We start from the raw sequence: 22,694 nt of genomic DNA, 5'->3' as shown, positions 1-22,694 counted from the left end.
GACTTGCTATATGGCAATGAGACCAAGGGGTCAGGGGCAGCGCAGACCCTCACCTTTGTCACCATAGAGCCCCGGCTTCTCAAGACGAGTGTTTGTCGTTCCACCTTCCCTGGGCCATTGGCTAAGCACAGAGGGCAGAGCCAGTCAGAAAATTCCCAGCCCACAGGCAGAGCCCTTGAGGAGGAGAAGCCTGAGTGTAACCCTCCATGTGAGCACAGCTGTGACAGCAGGAACCCAGGGAGAGATCAGAGGAGGCTGCCTGGAGGCAGTGACGCCAGCAGAACAGGCATGGAGAGGGCTGATGGGCAGGGAGGCTCCAGAGGGGAATGGAGACTCCAAACTGCCCCCCAAGATGGGATCCAGCCACAGCCTTGAGACCGATGCCACCTGTGACGCCATCCTCCCCGGGGCCCCCAGCCAGCTGTGCTCCCTCCCAACGCTGCCCTCCCTGAAGTTCACCTTTGGGTCTCCCTTGCCAGCCTGAGAGCTGCAGGGCAGGGCCCAGGTCTGGCTCTGCCCACCTCCAGTGTCAGGAACAGGACTTGGCAGGTTCTGCTGCGGGCAGGAACCCTGGGAGGAAGGGACAGCAGAGTGACCTGCAGGACAGGGCTGGGGTGACCACTCCTCCGGTCAACGTACGTCTCTGTGGGGCACAGCCTCCTGCTCCTGCGGTCACCTCTCACCTCTCGGCCCCTTCCAGCCTGCCAGGCCAGCTGCACCGGACATAGGTCACAGCCCATAACCATCTCCTCACTGAACCAGAACTTCAGGTTTCCAGGCCCGGTGCAGAAACAGGAAGGCAGCTAGTCAACGGATCCAGGGCACCTTCAGCCCCTCCGCTCTCCCCCCTTCTCCTCATCCATCCACCTTCACCCCAGTCACCTCCCTCCTGGAAGCTAAGATCACAGCTGGAATCGATTAGAATGGGGAAACTGAGGCCCAGGAAGGAAGCAGGACCTCTGCCTGGGACCGAAAACAGGGCAGTGTTCTCAGGGGTTACAGCCTGTGCCCCAACCCCTCTGCAACAGACTTGCCCCCCCCCCGCCCCATCCTCCCATCCTTCAAGGCCACCGCAGCACATGCCAGGGAGGGGATCATTCCTGGGCAGGGCAGGGCAGAGGCCCAGGTGGCTGGACTTGACGCGAACTGCCTGCTTCACGGCATAAAGGGGCCTAACGCTCAGCACAGCCAAGGAGCGGGGCCTTCTCCAGGTGCTGGTGTGAGCATGAGCCCCAGATGGGGCCGGGGACCACCAGGCCACCTCGCGAGAATTCTGGGAGGTTCCAAAACTGACGTCTGTTTGTGGGAATCCCTATTTGTTCCCTTCTTGGTTCCAGCAAAGGACCTGCAGGCTTATCATCCCCAGAGATGGGACAAGGCACAGTGCAGCAAGGGGGGACATGGGGTGGAGTGGTACGCGGGGATGAGAAGCGGCGGTACTAAGGCCCTGGGCCTGACAGAGGAGGAAGCCTCCCATCCACCCATCCCCTTGGGATTCCCCCGGAGTCACAGGCCTCCTCCAGTCTCTTAACTCCTCTTATCTCCCTGGCCAGGCCCCTAAGGGAGGCCAGCAGATGTTTACTGAATGGGAAAAACAAAAACAAAGAAACACTGGACCTGGGAGGAGGGCGTGGGCCGAGGCAGGTGCCCTGGGTGGGACTGAAGTGGACCAGAGAGTCCAAGAGATGGGACTTCCGGGCAGGGCTGGCTCTGGGTCCCCAACACCAGGCCGGCAGGAGCAGGTGGTGAGAGCAGGGAGGTTGTCATCTGCCCCCTGTGTGTGGAACAGCACAGATATACCTCAAATCACTTCAACCTCCAGAAACCAGGAGCAGCGAGAACTATTCTCCCCACTCACAGATGAGGTAACTGAGGCCCGGGGAGGGGAAGTGACTTGTTCAAGGTCACACCTCCTGCAAGGTAGGGCCAAGGCCATCCGGCTCAAAAGCCAGCCTCCTCATTCCATTTTGGGAGAAAGAAGAGGGAGGCTGGCAGGCAGGGAGGCTGGCCGAGGAGATCCCCCCAAGAGCAGAGAGGCCACAACTAATGTCAAGAGAAGGAGCTAGGGGAGGGGTGGGAGTGAAGACGGGCTTCCCCTGGGCCTTCGAGAAAGTTGGCTTTTTGCTCCATTTGTAAACAGTAAGGTCACACACAGGACCCAGGAAATGGGACTCCATAGAAACACGGCTGCCTCGGGCCATGCTCCACCTCAAGGGAGTTAATGGTCACCCCACTGGGCTGGCCCCACCCCACCAGCCTGAGGCAAGTGAGCCTGACTTCCTGCTCCACCAACCCTACATCCCGCATGCTGTGGAGCAGGGCCTGCCCGCCATCCCACCCTGCCACCACCTACAGCCCCACGTACAAAGGGCCGTCCATCACACACACCCCAGTCCACACCGTCTCACCCCGTCATCCCACACCACTCAGAAGTGCCTGGACCTGAACCGCCTCCCAACCCAGAACTGACCCCCACCGCCGCCCCTGGGCCCCGCTCAGTCGTCTCCGTCTCAACGCCAACCACCACAAGCTGCCTGTCACTGGCCTCCACATCCAAGGCAGGGGCAGCACCACTCCTCCTCTTTATGTGTCTAGGGACAACTAGGCACCAAGCCCAGTGAGAAAGGCAGCGAAGGTGCAGTGTGCCGTGGCAGGACTCCTGAACTGGCAGGCAAAGGGCCCAGAGAGGGCAGGTGACTCCAGCAGGGTCACACAGCAGGGGGATGCTGAGCCCAGCCAGCTTGGCATTTCCTCCTCTCACTGCAGCAAGCCCAACCATCCCCAGCCATGCCTCACCAGCCTCCTTCCAGAGCCACAGGATCTAGAATGTCTGAGTGATGGCCAGAGGGCAGCAGAGGGCCAGGAGGGGAGCAGCGAGGGGGTGGAGTGAGAGGAGGGCAGAGAGCTCGAGCACCCAAGGCCTCACAAAGGCCTATTGAGGCCGGCCTCCTTCCCCACCCACCAAACACAGGAGAGGGAGGAAGCCATGGGGGTTGGGGGTTCACCAAGGGGCAGGAGTCTCAGGCCAGGCCGGGAGGAGGCTGGGAGTTCGGAGAACCAAGGCAGCGCAGCTCATGGGGCTGAGGTCCCCAGGGGGCACCAAGGACCCTCTATCTGGGACCGGGGAGGCGGGCCAGGGCGGGCAGGAGCCCGGGGAGGAAGGGACAGCCCAGTGGCCTGCAGGACCAGTGCAGGCCGCTCTGCTGCGCCCCGCTGGGCGATCGGGGCACGTGCTTGCCCCTCCCGGACTCGGTTTCCCTACCTCTTAAGCACCCCAGTCCAAGAACATCGGATTCTGTGCATTGGAAGGGACTTGAGAGCCTGGCCTGTGAGAGGAACGTGAAAACTGAATTTCACTTTCCCAAAATGTCCAGCGGGGCTGGAAGGCACTTTGTAACGTGCAAATCTTCCCCCGTCACACGCTGCTGACAGCCTGGCCTAAGATCCCCGCTGCCTCGGAGCACAGCTGCCCTGGCCCAGCCCTGCCGACCCCAGGGCCCCCGGGGCTTCCTCTCCCCTGACTTCACCCCACACACCCCACGCTCTCACCCCTCAACTCTGAGATGCCGCCTCTGAGTACTGGAGGGGGAGCCTCCCCCGCCCCAGGCACCTCGGTCCAGCAGCGTCTCTGGCACTGAGTCCCTCCGGGGAGCCTCCCCCGCCCCAGGCACCTCGGTCCAGCAGCGTCTCCGGCACTGAGTCCCTCCGGTGTGACCAACTCTCAGTGTCACCAGCACAGCCCGGAGACTGGGGAGGGGCCTGGGGCGCTGGCCTTCAGCAGCCTCTCCGTCGCCCAGGCCCCCGGGACACCCACTCACACTCAGGAATCAGGGTTAAAGAGAATGAGATCATGCCACGAGGCCAGAAGCTTCTGTTCAACACGTTCCAGCCACAGCGACCAAGGCTGGGACAGAGGGAGCCGCCAGGCAGATGCTCCGTAATTCACAGATCCCAGCAATAACGGTGACAGCTGGCTTATGGCTGCCAGGCTTGGTGCCAGGCGTTCATGCATCGTCTCTTTTAATGCCCACAGCTCTATGCGGTACTATTATTTTTTACTATTACTATTATTACTGATTATCCATCGTAATAAATACCTTCCACTTACAGCAAATGACTATTTCAAACTCACTATGCAATAATCAGCAAAGTAAATTCCTTCTACTTGAACGTCACTCTACGTTGTACTAAAAAAAAGAGGCACATCCATGTCACCTCATTTGTATCCGAAAAACGACCCTGGCAGGAGGGTTGGCAGAACAGAGGGCCCCACTTTCCTCATAAGGAAGCTGAGGCCCAGAGAGGTCCTGGCTGGGCAGTGGTGGCCACGGAACTGGGGGCCGCTCTCCTGGCTCCCCGTCCAGATGAAATCCCACAGCAGGCGGGCCCAGCATCAGCCGCTCCACTTTCTCGGTTGCCTGGGGCCTCAGAGCGACCCCTGCCAGTCACCCACTGTCCCCCGCAGACTGGGTGGGTCTGGGCTTGCCCACCTCGGCACCAGTTCGGACCAGACACTGACCTTGGGGCGCTTCCACCTAACGCCGGGCCCTGGGGTGCCCGTATAAAACAGTGAGTCGTCGGTGGCGGGGAAGGTCGGGTCCTCAAAGAGCACCTTCCTGCGTAGACAGGCCCGTTTCAGGGCCGAGTAGTTCTGGTCCTCATAGGGCTTCACACAGGAGAACATGGTGACCGCTGACCCGGGAGGGGAGGCCGAGACAAGGCAGCCGAGGGCAGCTCCTGGGGCACCTGGGAGGACAGAAAATCAGAAGAGCATCACTTCCTGAGGACTGCAGGCCCCGAGGGATATGCTGAGTGAGGTGGTCCCCGCGTGCTCCCTCCCCACAGGTCTGGGAAGTGGGCACCCTCATCCCCATTGCACAGGCCAGGAACTGAGGCTCAGCGAGGGGGAGAGACCTGCCCAAGGTCACACAGCTGGTACGCACAGAGCAGGGAGAGGAACCGACTAACTCCACAGCCTGAATTTCCTCATTTCTGATGCTTAGAGGTTACGCCAGGCCCGTGGGCCGACAGGGCACAACCACGATGGCGCTCAGGGCTGCCTGGCCACACCCACGACCTCCCTTCCTTTGTTCCACCGGCCTTCCTAGAGCTCCCGGACAGAATCAGACCAGTGGTGACCCAGCAGCTCCCTGGCTGGTGTCACACCCACAGGAAGGCGGCAGCACTGTCTCCAAGTTTCCCTCTTCCGGAGCCTCATGCCTTAGCCTAGAGCCGCAAGATCATCTCTGTCCTGTGTGGAGAACCCTTGGCCCTGGAGGCCCCTCCAGCCTTCAGTCACATCCCCGCTCACCGCCTCCTTCCAGCACTCTGCCTTCTCCACCACACTTCGGAATAAATGCCTCCAGTTCTGTAGGGAGCGCTCTCCTCCAGCTGGTGACCTAACCTCCCCCGAGGACTCCCAGCCCTACCCTGTGACCTTCCAGTCTCCGAAGCCAGACTCTCCCACACGGCCTCCCAGACCTTGCAGCGTCTCACACTCCTGGACGGTCGGTCTCCTCTTCCTGGGCCTCGGGGGCATCTAGCGCTGGTCTGGACCCAACTCCCCCTCTGACCTCCCCTCCCCCTCAGGGGTCCCCTGGCTGATGGATGACCCCCACATCCCTCTGTTCAGCCTGGACCCGTCTTCTAGGCTTCCAACTGGCCCATCTCCTGCGAGGCCCAAACTCCACAGCAGAGTCTGGACTTGAATCCACACGCAGCCCTGGCACACGAAGGTGCCGCGCCTATCAGCGCCCCGCAGTCCAGCACCCTGAACCTCGTAGCCGTGTGCTGACCAAATGCAAGAGACCCAGACTGGACCGACTCGGGAAAGGGCTCTGGGAGGGGAGGGGAGGAGAGGGAGCCGCAGCCAGGTGCCCTGACAGAGGCTGGGACAGCCAGGCACCTGACTGACAGCCCCATCTATGGCCCTGTATCTCACACTCCATCTGGGCTGCAGGCTCCAGCTGGGATCTCCACACCCCCGGGCCTACTTATCATTGGGCCTGCTCAGGGCAACACTGCAATCCCGAACCCCCAAGACACAGGCCCCAACTTCGCAGCCTAGCTGAGGGAAACTGAGGCAAGGTAGGCCAGCTTCTAGGGCAAACATGAGTTTGTGAGCAAACTGATATGGGTGTCAGTCCCAGCTGTACTCCTCACCTGCTGTGTGGCCCTGAACAAGTCACTCAACCTCTCTGATTCCCTATTTTCTCATCTCCAAGATGGGAACAACGTTGCTTCAGTAACTGGAAGATGCCAGTAAAATTAACCAGAGGCTGCGGAGACTGCTTAGCAGGCCAGAGGGAAGAGGAAGCACAGAAGTAGAAAAGCCCCTCTCATTCCCAAGAGAGAACCTCTGTGTCTCTGGCACCTGCCGTGTGCAAACCACCTGGCTAGAGGCTGGCGTTTAGGATTTGCTGGGTAGGCCTTTCACTGTTGCCATTTTTCAGAAAAGAGAACTGAGGCTCAGGGAGGGGAGGCAACTTGTCTGAGTTCCATGGCAGAGTCTGGACTTGAACACACATCCTCTGACTTTGAAGCCTCCATCTTGGCCTGGTGACTCCAAAGCGTGGGCAGGGCTCACCCCACACACACCCTGGCTGAGCCAGCCCCACAGGAAAGGAAAGATGAGGGGATTCAATGGAGGGGAGAAACAGGAAAGGAAGGAGATGAGAATGGAGGGGTGAGGGTGGAACACGGACGGACAGAAGGGAGAGCGGGGCTGACGGTCCCCGCCTGCCGAGGGTCTGAGGGCTGGCCTGTCCCCTGCTCTGGACCCACAGCCACTTCAGCTTCTGCCCATACGTCATACAGGGCCCACCTGTCCCACTGCTGTGTGACCTCAGGCCAACCCCCTTAACCTCTCTGGCCATCCCTCTACCCGGGAAGGCCAATAACCCTGCCGCTTCCCACCCACCCTCCCAGCGTTGGGGGCCTGAGGGAAAGGGAAGGGGGAGGCTGGAGAGGCAGCCCCTGGGCTCCTGCACACAGCCAGCAGGAGCGCCATGAGCCTCACAGTTTCCTGAAAGGCCTGTTTAGGAAGCAATTTAAGCTGCAAGAATTAGATCAAAGAAGCTGAAAGCAGGAGCCCAGAAATCAGCTCTAGCAATTCCAGTGTTCAGAGCCCAGAACCCAGGGAGGAGCAGCGAGCTGGCCGAGGTCACAGAGCCAGGCCGGTGGAGAAAGAGGGCTCTGGCCACCCTCCAGGCTGCGCAGCGGCCAGCGCTGCTGGGAAGGTTTGCTCCTAGGACAGAAGGGAGGAGCGAACAGAGAGAGGGAAGCTCGGCTCGGCCCAGGTCCAGAACCGGGACCAGGCCTGGCTGGCTGAGGGTCTGACCCAGTTCAGCCATCTCTCCAGCCTCACCCCTGGCCGCCAGGCTGACCCTGGCCTACTTATGCCAGGCTCTCTGGCCCTGGCCTTTGCACAGGCTGCACCTCATGCCGACTGTCCTCCTGCACCCTCCATCTGCCCCAAAGTCGCCTCCCACTCCATCCACTGAGTCAACACGCCCAAGGGGTCAGAGTCACCAGCCTCTGAGCTCTGCTCTCTCCCTCTAGTTCCAGGCATAACCACTGATAGATACAGATAAACCAGCAACCAGGAAAGCCAGCTTCTAAACCCTGGCCTCTTCCCCCTGGGTCTGAGCTTGGGGCTGGGGCACGTCCTGTCTTCAGGACACTGAAGTTTGAGCCAGGCACTACCAGGACAGCCTGAGCCTCCCAGCTGCCCCCCAGCCTGCCCTCTTCCCTCTGCCCCTGCCAATCTCGCTCCCCCCGCCATTCTCCACCCTGGGCCTAGGTTCCAGTGCTACGAGCTCCTTGTGGTCCACTCAGGGCCTCTGCACACACTGTTCCATCCACACACGCACACCTGGAGAATTCTGGTCACCTTTCAAGACTCAGCCCAAGTACCTCCCACCTGTGCGACATTGTTCCTCCCCTTACCTCCACAGTCCTGGAACCCCTGTGACAGCGCCCGTTACATTGTACCCCATCTGCATATGACTCGTCTGTCTCCCCAGCCTACACCCCTCCAGGACAGAGCCCATGTCCTGCTCCTCTCTGTATCCCTAGTGTCCAACATTGGGGAGCGGGGGTGGATTCAGTGAATTTGGGTTGAATGAGCCAACACAGATGATACATGAGGAATTCCTTCACTGATGGGAAAAACAGGTTCAAAGAGTGCCCAGGACTCCCAAGGGGGATCAGCTTTCCATGTCAGAGCTGCACCAGCTCTCAGGTCTCCTGAAGGCCAGGGCTCGCCCCTTCCCACTAGATCAGGCCTCTCTCTTTCTCTCTCTCTCCCCTCCTCCCCTCCTGTTCCTGATGCTGTCCGTGGAAGACTCAGCTAAAGCCCTGGAGCTCTCTGCTGTGGCCCAGCCCTTCTCTAGCTCCTGACGGAGACTTGGCTTTAGTTTCGCAATGTCCCCCTAAGCTGTGAGACCTGGACAGGCCATGTCACCTCTCTGGTCTGCATGGTCCTTGTGTGGAAGGAAGAGATAATGTGCCAGGGCCTCTGGGAGGATCAAATGAGACACGGCCGCATGGACTAGCACTTGGCATACTTCAACGCACTGTGTCCCTGGGGGATGTCAGCACGGATGTCTGGGTCACATCTACTATGTGCCTCCCCTGCCAGGAGGGTTACAACAATTCAGGGTTCCTGTCCCCAAGGAACTTCATGGTCTACTGCAGCCAACAGACACTAGGCAGCATGGAATATGAGTCATTCCAGCAAGAGGGACACAAAGAAGCCTTCACAAAGGCCTGGACCCAAAATTCAGCTGTGCTTTAGGAGAGAAAGGCCACTCCAGGCAGAGGGAACAGCTCAAGCAAAGGCTCAGAGGCAGGAAAGCACAAGTTGATTCAGACCCAGCCTGGCACAGTGGGATTCCACAGACTGAGCATGGGGGCACTGACCCGGGTCAGAACAAGGGCAGGGGAGCACCCACCAGGGAGCTCAGGGAACCCAGTCTTCCAGCAGGTCAGTCAGACCTGAGTTTGAATCCCAGCTGCGCGACTTAGCGCTGTGTGTCCTTGGGTGATTTACTAACCCCTCTGAACTGCTATCAGCCCTTCCTGGTCCCAGCCTCTAAGGTGGCATCTGCCCCGGGGCCTGCCCCATAGGAGCTCTATCTATCCTCACCTTGCAAACAGTGTGTACCTCCTTCCGGGAGGGTGTGCCCTGATCTGCTGTCCCTGGACCTGCTGGAGGTGGCAGGGACAGGCCAGGGGTGCGTGGGCAGAGTAAGGGCTCATCTTGCAGCAGGCCACAAGGAGCCAGCTACAGCGGGGGCAGATAGCACTGAGCCTTCCGGGACAGTTCAGCCACAGCAGCCAGGGGGAAACAGGAGACAGTTTCAGTCCCATTTTTTAGATGAGAACATAAAAGGAACATGTACAAAACCTGCAGCCCATGAGCTGGACCTCAAGCCTCCAGCTTCCTCATCACACCAGGGCTTCCCAAAGCAGGCCCCACGTTAGTACTGTGATCATTTTAGGGGTCGCTCTAAATTGCTTTACGTGGCAGTAAATAAGTCAGTAAGAAAGTTATTCCCCATCCACTTCTCTCTCAAGGAGAACTCAGTTCAGTCCAGCAAGTGTCGAAACCCTCCCGGCCCTTGCCCACCTACTTCACAAAGGAAGAGGCAGCCCCAGGCTCACAGCAACAGCACCACAGCACCTGGCTGCAACGGAATGGATTTTTCTGTTGTTTTCATTCAGTTTTAAGATTCTTCCAGTTACCTTGTACTTAGAGAGTGATACTGACTTTCCATTTAGAGTAAATGCACAGCTTCCTTTCAAAAATATCATGGAAGAAGGAAGGTGATTTCAAGAAATCTGTTAAGTTCCCGGTGGTGCAGGCGGGAACCGCAGCATTACATCACACCTGGAGGGCAGGGTGCTGCCCAGGAAGAAGCCAAGACTGCGTTCCAGAACTGTGTGGCAGGGGAAAGTCACCTCACCTCTCTGAGCCTTGGGGCTTCCTCTAAGGGGTGGGATAACAGAGTCAGCACTCAGGGGGCCATGAACAGCCAAGCCCATCTGAAAAAGAGCAGCTGGAGGACTCACACTCACAGGTGACAAGACCTTTCACAAGGCTCTAGTGATTGACACTGTGGGGCTGGCACAGGGTAGACAAACAGACTAGAAAGCCCTCCATGACAAGGACACCTGATTTTGACAAAAGGTGACATCACAGTGCATTAGGGAAAGGATGGCCTTTTCAATGCATGGCGCTCAGTTGACTAGCTATCCGCGTGGGAAAAGCTTCATCTTGACCCCGAACGCACACCACACTCAAAAGCAATTCCACATAGACTGCAAATCTAACCGAAAGGTAAAACAGTGAAGCTTTTTGAAGAAAATATTAGAAAAAGAGCATATCCAAATGGCCAATAGATGGAAGGAAAGTGCTGGACTTCACTAATCATCAAGGAAATGCAAATTAAAAGCACAATGAGATACCACTACACCCTGACCGGAATGGCTGCAGGGGAAAACACCACACACACACACACACACACACACACTCACTCTCTCTCTCTCTCTCTCTCTCTCTCTCTCTCTCTCTCTCCCCCCCGCTCAAGTCCAGCTCTTCCACGTTGGTGGTGGGAGTGTCAACTGATACAACCACTTTGCAAAAACATCTGACCACATCAATTAAAGCTGGACAAATGCATACTCTCTCATTCAGTAATTCTACTCCTAAGTAGATACTGAACAGAAACACGTGCACGTGTTCACCAAAAAACAAGTACAAGAATGTTTAGTGTCGTAGTATTTGTTATAGATAAAAATTAGAAACGACCCAAAATGTCCATCACCAGAAGAAAGGATGAATATGGTGTTTAATGGAATATTATACAGTAACGAAAATGGACAAATTATTGCTGCATGCAACTCATGGGTGGCTCTCACGAGCACGATAGTAAACAAGAGAACAAAATACTTCGATTCCACTGATGGCAGATATAAGCCATCTATGGTGAGTTGAAGGCAGGATGGTGGCTGCCTTTGGAGGTAGTGACTGGAAGGGGTAGGAGGGGGGCTTCTGGGGTTCCAGTAACACTGCTCCTTGATCTGGGTGGTGGCCGCATGGATAGGGTCACAGAGCTATGTATCTATGACTTAAGCATTGTTCTGTAGGTCAGTTGTGCTTTAATAAAATCTTAAACAGAAAAAGCCTGTGCAGGGGCCCTGGGAAGAAGGCCTAGCTGAATCTAGTGACCCCGATCCCACCAGTTTTGGGGACATTACATACCCGTAGGGTTCTGCCTGGCACCCAGGGTGGGAAGACCGAGGGAGTGTAGAGCAGGGAAGAAGCCCGGGCTGGGTCACAGCACTAGTCGGGGCTCGGCCTTTTACATGCACGGGCTGTGACTTCCTTCGAGCCACCTCCTCTGTCTCTCAGGACACCTGTGGCTTTGACCTTTGAGGTGCTCAAGTCCAAGGTCGGGGTGGCAGCCCCACACCCCACTGGGCACACACCTCCAAAGCTTCCTCTCTGAGGAGGGGGTACCAACCAGCCAGGCCCCATCCTCAGGAGATGTTCTCGGCCCTGAGGGCAGGCAGGGCGCTCAGGGAAGGGAACTGAGCTGAGGCAGAATGGCGGTGTGGGTGCGGGAGGAGACCACAGGCAAGGCTGCCCAGGATCCCAGCCAGAGGTCCCGGAAGGCCAGGTGCGGGGATCGGGCTTCATCCTGAGGTGATGGAGAGCGGGAAGGGTGCTGAGCAGGGCAGGGACTTGAGATCCACCTGGCTGCCACATGGAGAATGCACTGGAAAAGGACATGACCAGGGCAGAAAAACCGGAAGGCAGGCCAGAGAGCCTGTGTGCCCACGTGTGAACGCAGAGCTGGGTGGGAGGCAGACCCAACTCTACCTGGGGACCAGCCAGTTGTGGGAGTGAAAGGAGACTGCAGGAGGCCTGCTGCGGGTCCCTCCTCTGTGCCGCAGTTCCCACACCCCACAGTGGGTGTCCATGGCGCAGCATGGCCCGGCAGAGTGGGTGTCATCCAGGGCCGGCCGAAGGAGCCAAGGATGCCCGACAGACAAAGCTCCCTGACCCCAGCCCCGCTCCCTCAACCTCCCACCACATCCCACTCCAGGCAACAGAGCCCCTCCCCTATGCCACACGACCAGGGACGGGCTGAACAGCTACAGCTTGTAATTCAGGGAACAGTCAATTCCAACGCGCTCGTCTTCTCTGGCACCCCTCTGGGCTGGTCCTGAGCTGACAGGAGGCGGTCAGATCCTCACAGCAGTCCCAGGGAGGAGAGGCACAGGGTGACAGGCACAGACCAAGAACTAAGCCAGACACACTGTGGTCAGTGGTCCCAGAAGCAATGCATGTTGCAGGTGGGGCTATAGGGGCAGGAAGAATGGTGGTGTCTCTCCAAGATGGAACTGGACAGAGCAGGGCTGGAAGGCTAGGCGGGAACCTGCAGGGGGAGCACACAGGCACGATGCACTGCAGGTGGAGGGAAGGCCAGGGTGCAGAGCTTTGAGTGGGGAAAGCTGGCAGGACCGGCTTTGCAAGACTGGGATGCCGGCTTTGGGAAGTGGGCTCTCACTGAGGGCAGGGGGCAGCCAGGGAGGGGTGGAGGGGTGAGACCGAGCGTCAGGTGCTGAAGTAGTAACGCGGGCCAGGCAGAGCCTCAGCCAGAGCCAGGGCAGGGAAGGCCAGAGGCCAGGGAGGGGGCCTGGAGCCTCAGAGTTCGGGTTTTATCAATGAGTTCCTTCCCTTTGATTGTAGAGCCACTCCCACTCCTCTCTTGCCCCAAGAGCCACCGTTTCATTAACATGCTCAACACATCTCTCTCTGTCGACTGTGGTCGTGTTGTGGCCTCCCAGGACCCCGTCTCCCCCATGCACCATGTGCTGAGGAACGGATGGCAGGGTGGCGGGGGAGAAGGGGTGAGAAGCGTGAGCTGCGCCGGGGCCATGGGGGCTCCGGCAGCAGAACCAGGGGGCCAGGCCCAGTGAGTCACTCTGGCCAAGGCCGAGCAGGCGTCACCGGGACTGGGAAATCCTGTCTTTCTTCTCCCCTGCCCTCCCCTTATGGTTTCTATCTGTGTCCAATCCAGTCTCCACCCAGCTGCAGTGATCTTTCTAATACTAAACCCGACCAAGCGCTCTGTGCTAAGAGACAAGTGGGTCTGGAGGGCAGGGCCAGGCATGTTTGGGGCTCAGGGTCCCTCGCTGGTCCTGGGGGACAGCGGTCCTGGGGTGCTGATGTCCCCCGGCCGGCCGTGTATATGAGGGGAAAGCTAGCCTTGGGGCTGGCTCGCTGTGTGGCCCTGGTTGAGTCCCCAGGCCTCTGCCCCTCAGCGGTTCCCACTGGGACCTGGGTGTTGTGAGGAGGGGGCCGGGGAGCCTCAGTAAGCAGGTGAGATCCAGCTGGATCTGCCGGGCATCAGCAGGGACAGGAAGAAGCTGGGAACCTTCGTGGGCAGCAGGCTGGCCAAGGCTCGGCATCGGGCAGGGTGAGCAGCTGGCTTGGGCACTGAAAGTCACTGGGCCTGGGAAACCCAGCCCAGCAGCATATCTGGTGAGAAAGTGCAGGGAAGAGCAGCAGCGGCTCTTCCTTACCCTACTGGGGCAGGGTTGACACCTGCAGCTCACAGGCGCTGCTCACTCCCCACAGGGGAAACAACCTACAAAAATGAGACTTGATCAGGTCACTGAAGCTGCCTCAGCTCCACTGGGCTGTGTGACCTCAGGCAAGACCCTGCCCTCTCTGGCCTGCAGGCTCTCACCATTGAAAGGTGGAGAGGGGGACACTTCTTGCTCTTTTCCAATCAGCTATGTTTGTCACCAGGACAGCCTCTTTTTCTGCTTCCTGCATAGGTAGTCTGTGCCTCTCGCACCACCTGCCTCCAAGAATCAAGGTTGGAAACCTGGTGGGATGGTGCCCATTTCTCAGACTGGGAAACTGAGGCTCAATTCCTAGGTCAAACTCCTGCACACCCTCAGAAATGAGCTGTACTGTTCTCATTGCACAGATGAGGCCCAGGGGGCACAGAGAGGGAAGAGGTGCATTCAGGACAGTCAGGAGCCTGTCTCATGTCAGAGCTCTGCTCTGCCTGGCCCACCACTCCCTCCCTCAAGCAAAGGCAGTGACCCACTCATCAGCTCCAGGGAGTCCCACTCAGCTGCATGCCCCCATTCAACCTTCCCACACCTGCTCTGTGCCTGGTCAAGGGGGCAGCGAAAAGTCGGACCAGGCTCAGCCCGGGAGGTCAGCCTGGTGGAGGAGAGACAGCAACCCCAGCACCAGCCAGAGAGATCTGCTCTAAGAGGGCAGTGATGCGTTCAGACGGGGCAGGAAAGGCTCGAGGAGGAGGCAGCATCTAAGCAGGAGCTCATAGGGTGGGCTGTGATTTTTAAGAGACAGAAGTGGAAGGTTCAGAGGAAGACGGAACCTCCTGGGAGGAGGAAACCATTTAGGCAAGGCGGGAGGACAGGGTGCAGGGGAGAGGAAGAAAGGGCTAGCACGGCAATGCTGCCACAGCCAGGTTATGGGGACCCTGAAAGCCAGGCTAAGGACTCGGGAGCGTGCCAGGGTGTGAGCTGGGCTCCTGGAGGATTCACAAGAAGTCTGGATGGAAAGGAGGCCAGGACGCAGGCAGGGAGACCAGGCTGTAGAAATGGACCTGCAAAGCATGGCCTTGGCCATGGAGATCCAATGGAGACCCACACTGGGGCAGGGTCCACAGCACACAGCCAGGCGCTGTCTGGGAGTTTGGCTGGGGGTCCTTCCTTGGAGGCACCAGGAGGCTCACGACCTCCCAGGATGACAACCACGTCTCTGGGCAAGTGGCGTGTTGGCGGCACTTCCGGGCTCCAGGCGCTGCTCTGCCCCATGTCATATTCCTGCCCGAAGCAGCCTTGAACAGCAGTGCCTCCTCCTCCCCATGCCCAGAGGAGAAATCAGAGCCTCGGAATGTCCCGTCCACATCCTTATCTTCAGATGGGGAGAATGAGGCCAGAAAGGGACAAGAACAGTTACCTCTTTGTGCCCCAGAGTCCTCATCTATGAAATGCAGGTCTCCCGCTCTACTGGCTCAACATGCCCTCACCCCTGGCTCCCCTCACACATCTCTGCTCTAGGCAGGACTTAGCCCCAACTGTCCTTGGTATACCCATCTGCAAAATGGGGCTCCCGGCCTGGCCTTCACAGGGTGACGGTGGGGATCAAGTGACCCTGCACAGCACTGGGGCTAGTGAATGAATGTCTGAGATGCACTCCACTCTGGAAGGCTTAACCTACTCTTATGTTAAGGAACCCAGGATGGGGTCTGGTCTCTGGGTCAACCCGTGGGGACACGCCAGCACGCTCCCCTCTTCCAAACATCCCTGAGCTCTGCCTACTGTGGCCTCAGGCTGGGCTCGGCGCCAGAGATGCAGCAGCCCAGGCTCTGCCGGCAAAGGCTCCTAGGCTGAGGCGGAAGCAGACACTGAGGGTGACCCCCTCGGGGAATCAGCTGTGGGCACCCAGGAGGGGGATCTCTGAGAATGGCGCCTGCAATGACACTGCATTTGGCTCCTGTGGTAGGCTGAATAACTGCCCCCGAAAATGTCAACATCCCAATCCCTGGAACCTGAGAATGTTACCTTATACGGCAAAAAAGACTTTGCAGATGTAATTAAGGATCTTGAGATGGAAAGATTATCCTGGATTATCTGGGTGGGCCCTAGATGTAATCACAGGTGTCCTTAAGAGGGGGACAGAGGGAGATTTGACTCCAAAAGAGAAAAAGGCAATGAGGTTACGGAAGTAGAGAGAATGGGGTGATGAGGTCATGAGGAACGCGGACAGCCACGAGGAACAGAAGCTCCCCTGGAGCCTCCAGAAGCAGCCAGCCTGACACCTTAATTTTAGCTCATAAGACTCTTTTCAGACTCTTGACCTCCAAAACAGCAAGAGAATAAATTTGTGTTGTTTTAAGCCACTAAATGTGTGTTCATGTATTACAGCAGCGAAAGGACATGAATACCATTAGTATCATTCCTGTGGGTAAGTATGTAGTCTCACACCTCTCTCCTGCTCAAGGAAGTGAGTGAGCGAGGATGAACTGCTCCAATGGAAAACCAAGCCACCCCAAACTTCAGTGTCTTAGTTACTATATTATTAGTAACACACCAGTTGAGTCCTACCACCTCACCCTGACTAGCAGAAGTTACCCAGCAGTGGGCAATGGGGCAGGGGCTGGCTGGGCAGGGGCAGGCAGATCAGGCCAGCAGGCTCTCTGCCTTTTGTCCCCCAGGCTGCAAGATCCTGAGGCCATCCTGGGCATACCCTGAAAGTGCTGGCCAGCTGGGTACCAATGAATGGGCTTGGTCTAGTCCGGCCACCAGTCCCCTGTCTCATAGCCGACCACATGCACCACTGTGGCAGAAAACCACAGTCCACGCCCACAAGCCACCAAAGCCTCAGCCAGTGGCACCCTCATACCCCTAGTCCTGGGAAAGCCGAGACCCCTAGAAACACATCCCTGAACAATTAGAACAGGGAGCAATAGCTCGGGCCATTACAGGCCAGCAAATGTTCACATTTCGCAACTTCCTACGTCCAAGCCTGAAGCCTGGCTTCCTAAAAAAACCTGGATTAGAACCCCAAAGGGACTTGGCCCATTTTGCCATTAGTGAACAGGGAAAGGCAAGGCCTGAGGCCAAAGTGAAGTCAGCAGCTCGGCCTGAACTAAAGTGAGGCAATCCCAGGGCATCACCATCAACCCAGGGAGGAGGAGAAGCTGCAGAGTCTGGGGCCCTCAAGGCGAGGCCCGGGAGGACCACTGCCAGCCAAGGAATGTTTTGAGCAGAAAGGGTGAGGCATGAAGGGGCAGAAGAGGTCTCCGGAGGGGCTAGAGGGGTGGAGGGGAGGGGGTTCTAAAGGCACTCAAAACACTTGAGGACCCTGGGGCAGAGAAAGTCAGGCGTGAGGTGAGAAGACCAGCAGCAGACAGACTTCTCACCTGCCAGGCCCCAGATAGTGAGCCCCGCCACAGGAGGGCTGAGAAGGCCACAGTTCTTAACCACTGAAGCCAAGAGGGGCTTCCACTTCAACGGGAGACCCTGTTTCCTTTCACCCTTCTCCTCCCAAAGTCGGCCCCTCCTTCCTCTGGGTTGTCCCTCCCCCAGGGAAGAAGGGATTAAGTGGTGCTGACTGTTAGGTACTGTTAGTTATAATGACAACCGGACACCATGTACTTCGTAAAGCACTTTTAGTGATGTGATTTAACTTCATCATCAACCCCTAAATCCCCATGATTAGGCAGCATTTACCCCCATTTTGCATATGAGGAAACTGAGACTCACAGGGGAAGTTCCCTGCCTCAAGGTCACGTGCAGAGCCAGTCTCAGCGAGGAGGAGGCGTGACACAATGACAGGCCCTGCAGGTAGGACAGGTCATGGAGACAGGCTTCCCTGTGGCCACTGGGGGCTCGGGGAGGGCCACCTGTTCAGGGATCAGGGCTTCAGGGCTGTCCTGAAAGCCCACAGGGAAGGCAGGGGCAGAAGCAGCCAGAGACAGCACTGGCCTGGGAGCAGTGGCCTGGATGTCATCCCCAAAAGCCCACAGGCCTCTCACACTTCATCGACTTCCCCCAAACCTGCTCCACCCCCAGTGGTGGCTCCATCTCAGATAGGGCTCCCCTACCCACCCTTCCCCATGCTCCACCACCCCCTCCTGTGCCGGCTCTGGGAAGCCCTATCAGATGCCCTCCCAGGTGCCAAGCCTAGCCCTGGGTGCGGAGCTGGGGAGGGGAGAGGCGAGGGGAAAGAGGAAGGGGCCTCTCCCTGCTTGGGCCTCCCTAGCAACTCACCCACCACAGAGCCAAAGATGACACTTCTGGGATGCACATCTGATGATTTAATGCCCCTCCTCATGGGCTATCATTCAGTTACATGTTTCCAGGCCTCTACCCATCTATTCCTTGGGCCTACAGTGCCCTGCCCTTTCTTTTCTGCTTGGTGAACTTTTCATCCTTCAGCACCCAGCACCAATATATCCTCTGCAGTGAAACCTTCCCCAGCTCCTGGGCAGGGACTGGCACCCAGCACTGGGTGCAACTCTGGGCAGGGGCTTCTCGGTTTGACCCATCTGCCTCGTCAGTCAGAAGAGAGGTTCCTCAGGGCAATGACCCCACCTAAGCACATCGACGTCCAGGCTCCCAGCTCTGGCCTGAAGCAGCAACAGCTGGGCCCAGCTTGCCCCACCCTCAGCCTGGGAAAGCAGCCAGGCCTCCCCACCCCCACCCCAGGACTCTGGGGACTGCAGCAAAGGCTAGGCCCAAAGACCCTGGGTGGGAGGCTTTCAATCCTTGCAGCAAGTTTCTTCAGGAGGCCTCACACTCATAGGGTAGGCTGATCCCCACATGCAAACACCCTCCCTTCCAGGAAGTCTGCCCAGATTTCTCCCTCCCCAGAATCCTACAAATAACTGCCCCGGGGAACTTCTCTCTTCGATGCTGGTGTAGGGAGAGGATTCTGGTTTGAGAGCCAGGGCAACCCAGCTGCAAACTCTGGTTCAGCAACCCTGAGAGACAGAGTAGGTCACTTCACCCTCTGTGCCTCACTCTCCTCCACCCTGTGGGGTCTGGGGCTGAATCCCACCACAGGAAATGAAGCCTGGCGAGAACTTGGCACCTGTTAACGATCCGTCCTGCTTCACCTCTGGAACCCAGGTGGGTCTCCTCAGACTCCCAACTCTGAAAGGTGGTGGCAGGATCAGAGCAGCCCAAGATCCATTCTCCCCCAGCTGTCCCTGCCTCCCTGGCCCCCTCACACACACACCCAAGGCCAGCAGCCCAGGAGAAAAGGCCCCTATTCAACCTGGGAAGATGGTGAGGAAGGAAATCGATTGTGGCCTTGCCCCCTTTCCCAAGCCGGGGAACGGAGGATGGGGAGGTACCCGGGAGGCGTTGTGGAATTGAATGGGTGGAGGCCTGGGAAGGGACAGGAAAGGGGAACTGTGAGGAAGAGGAGGGCAAGGGCCGGTCAAGCCCCGGGAGGTAAACCCCGGCGCGTAAGCACCATGAAACCAGCTCGGGACACTCGGGTTTAGTGGGAAGAGGCCCCTAGCCTCGAGCGGGGGTGGGGACGAACCCCCGGGGCCGGGGCGGATCCTGGAGGTCCCCGCCCCCCCCCCACTCCCCGGGCCTTAAAGCCAGCGCTCACCTCCTTCCTCCCCGGCTGCAGGATGTGCAGCCCCACACCCACCGATTCGCGCTCACAGGGCACGCGCTGGCCCTCGCTGCACCCGTAACACACACACACACACACACACCTCCGAAACACACACATGAACACACGCGCGCTCGCACACGCCTCCCTCTGCGCAGCGCCTCCTACCTGCCGCGCCGCCGCGGGTCCAGCGGACTCGGGGATGCCGGGCTCGGTGCTGGCACTGGAGCGGAAGCTGGACCGGCCCCCTCAGCTGCCTCTGGCTCCGGCCGGAGATCAGCTGGGACTGGCCTGGGGCGGGGCTCGAGCTAGGACTCCCGGGCGGCCGGGCCCGCCCAGCGGCCTCCGCCCATTGGGGGACAGAGGCGTGGTTTCCAGCAGGGCGGGAGGGCCAGGATTGCAGCGCATGCGAAGTGGCGCCGAGCCGTGAGGTGAACGGGCAGGAAGGTGGCTGCAGACTTCCCGCTGGAGAGTAGGCGAGGATTTGGCGGCCTGCGCGGCGCAGCCCGACCCCTATCGGCTTGATCGGGCCCGCGTTCTCCGGTCCCTCCCTCCCAGCATCTCCGGGAGCTCCCCAGAGCCCAGCCTAGGTCGGCACCGAGGCAGGGGGCTGGGAAAAGAAGGACTCGAAGAGGCGAGCGCCCATCTCTTCCCTATCTCCATGTCCATATCCATCCCCAAGATTCTGGATGGAGGAGCGGGACCCAGACCCCAGGAGTCACAAGGAGGGCCCTTGTCAGATGGGGAAAGCAAGCTCCAGGCCCGTATTATTTATTTACTCAATATGCTATGATGGGGCGACAGCAGGAGGGGCATATTTCCCACATAAGACTGAGAAGGTTTGTGAGTGACCAGCCCTAGCACACAGTAGGGGCTCTGGGACGGCAGGGCAGACGTGTTTGTTATGCTCATCCGAGGCCTGTGTCAGCCCACTTCGCAGATGGAGAAGCTCAGGTCCTCTCATCTCTCCTTCCAGTGTTCCCAGTGTACCTCTAAGTCACTCTGACCAGTCGGCCCCCCTTTTGTATTTCCGACTGTTGGAGCCACAAGAGGAGTGTTTCGTGGTGGTTGCAAGAATGTACACTGGACTCACTGCCTGGGCTCATATTAGCTGTGTGACCTTGGACAAGTGACCCAAACTCTCTGTGCCCCAGTCACCTCACCTATAAAATTATTATAGTAGCACCCACTCCATGCTGTTGTTGTGGGGATTAAATGGACTGAGCCATGTAAAACCCCTAGAGTGGGCCCTGACTCAAAGTAAGTGCTCTCAATGTTATTTCAATCTAGCCCAAGCCCCTCATTTTCTGAAGACACTGGGTCCCAAGAACAGAGACATGTACACATGGCTGGTTAGAAGCCCAGCCATCCTAGGATGTTAGAACTGGAAGGGCCCACCTCAGAGCCCATCTCTGGCAGCTCCCACCTTCTCTGACAGATGAGGAAAGAGACCTAGAGAGGGACAGTGACCTGTCCAGGGCACCCAGCCTGGTGCAGTGGGGGAGGCATTGGCCCTGCTCTTGTTGGGGGTTGAGATGGAGAGGCTTCCAGACAAGCCAGGAAGAGCTTGGTCTCCCAAAAAATTGGGGGAAGGGGCGGAGCTCTGATGATGCTCTGGCCCCAGGTCCCTGCTGGTCGGTTGCTATAAACTGATTCACCGAATGGTGCCATCACGGTGCCTGCTGTGCAGGTGCTTTTCCCATGTAATTCTCACAACCACCCTTGGCAGGAGCCCTCATTAGCCCCATTTTACAGATGATAGAACTGAGCCTCAGGAGATGCCCCGGTCACACAATCAGGAAATGGAAGAACTGGGATCCTCCCTACCCTGTCTGACTCCACTCATGTCCTTCCCCTCTTCCTCCTCCTCTATCCCCCTCCTCCTCTTCTCTCCCCCAGGGAAAGGCCACCTCTGATGGCTTCCTGACTGGCTGTCCAACCTCTGCTGCATCTCCCTGTAACTGGGAGCTCATTTCCTCACAGGGAAGCCCTTTCTACTTGTCTTGGGAGAGTCTCTGTCACCCAGAGCTGTGACCTAGTTCCCTCTTCCTAGCTCTGCAAGACTCCATAGCCTCCACCCCACCAGAGCCCTGGAGAGAATCTTCTTTGCTACAGGCCAGCAAACCCCTATCTTCACTGCTCCTGTATGTAACGAGTTTCCCAAGTGAAATCCTTATAATAATAATTTCTTTAAAAAATCCCAACAGATCTAATTGTCTAGCTATTGTTTGAGAACCCTAAAGGAAGTCCCTTGGCATGGTAAATGGCTCAACATGAATGCTCCTAATGCCTGGTGTCTTGGGGTAAAATATTCAAGTAACCATTCAAGTTCCCCCACACCCATCTAGCCAAGGGGACGGGATCGCAGGGAGAGGAGTGGAGTTGGACATACAGAACTTTTCAGGACATGCAGAACTAATAGTATTCTCCTGAGAGTTTGGGAAATGGGAGAGTCACACTGGACTCCAGGGGAGAGCACACACCATGGAAAATAGGGATATGAAGGACAAAATGAACTTTGAGTTGCTCTTAATTCCATGCTACTCTGAAACACTGCTTATATTTTGTTAGTATCCTGGATATTATTAAGAACCAGCCAAAACCAAGTGGGATTTATTCAGGAATACAAAGTTGGTTTAATAACAGGAAATCCATTAATAGCATTAGTTTGCTAGGGCTGCCATAAGAAAGTACCACAAACTGGGCAGCTTAAACACAAACTTATTGTCTCACAGATCTGGAGGCTAGAAGTCCAAGATCAATGTGTCATCAGGGTTGGGTCCTCCTGAGGGCTGTGAGGGACAATCTGCTTCGTGCCTTTCTCCTAGCTTCAGGTGGTTTGCTGGCAATCTTTGGCACTCCTTGGCTTGTAGACACAACACCATGATCTATGCCTTCATGTTCACATGTGTTCTCCCTGTGTGTCTGTCTATCTCTGTGTCCAAATTTCCCCTGTTTATAAGGACACCAGTCATATTGGATTAGGGTCCTTCTAATGACCTCATTTTAATTTGATCACCTCTGTAAAGACCCTATTTCCAAATTTACATTATGAGGCACTGGAAGTTAGACTTCAACATCTTTGGGGGGACACAATTCAACCCATAACAAGTATGCACCATATTAATGAACCTAAGGGGAAAACCATGATTTTTTTCTATAGATGCCAAGATAGCCTTTAACAAAATTCAACACTGATTCACAATAAAAACATTCAATGAAATAGGAAGTGAGGGATACGTTCTCAACACAATAAAATGTAGTCCTAAAGCCGACATCTTATTTAATCAAGAAACACTGGAAGCACTTCCACTAAGACCAGAAAAAGGCAAGAATAACCTCTATCTACACCACCATTCCACATCATACTAGAGGTATTAGTCAATGCAATTAAACAAAATAAATCAACTTAAGGCCTAAGACTGAGTAAAGAAAAAAAAAGCGATATCTATTTGCAGATGATATAATGTTATACCTGAAAAAATAAGAAAAACCGGAGAAC

General features: G+C 57.0%; 1 protein-coding gene across 2 annotated transcripts in view; it reads right to left on the bottom strand.

The window, feature by feature from the left end:
* Positions 1-22,694, bottom strand: part of CAPN5 (calpain 5) — a 57,315-nt gene that overhangs the window by 33,266 nt on the left and 1,355 nt on the right. The window contains exons 1-2 of one of the 2 annotated variants that reach the window (XM_024749586.1): positions 19,361-19,504; positions 4,520-4,746 (exon numbers count right to left, since the gene is read on the bottom strand). In XM_024749586.1, coding sequence (XP_024605354.1) covers positions 4,520-4,684 — 165 coding nt within the window. In that variant the 5' untranslated portion in view covers positions 4,685-4,746; positions 19,361-19,504. Of the gene's footprint in view, positions 1-4,519; positions 4,747-19,360; positions 19,505-22,694 lie in introns of those variants that run through there. The other variant, XM_024749596.1, reaches the window with a different exon arrangement.

Source organism: Neophocaena asiaeorientalis, unplaced genomic scaffold (assembly GCF_003031525.2).
Source record: "Neophocaena asiaeorientalis asiaeorientalis breed wild unplaced genomic scaffold, Neophocaena_asiaeorientalis_V1.1 scaffold363, whole genome shotgun sequence".
NCBI classification, from domain to species: Eukaryota; Metazoa; Chordata; class Mammalia; order Artiodactyla; family Phocoenidae; genus Neophocaena; species Neophocaena asiaeorientalis.
Note: the sequence above shows the minus strand (reverse complement) of the source record. Positions and strands in the feature narration are given on the sequence as shown.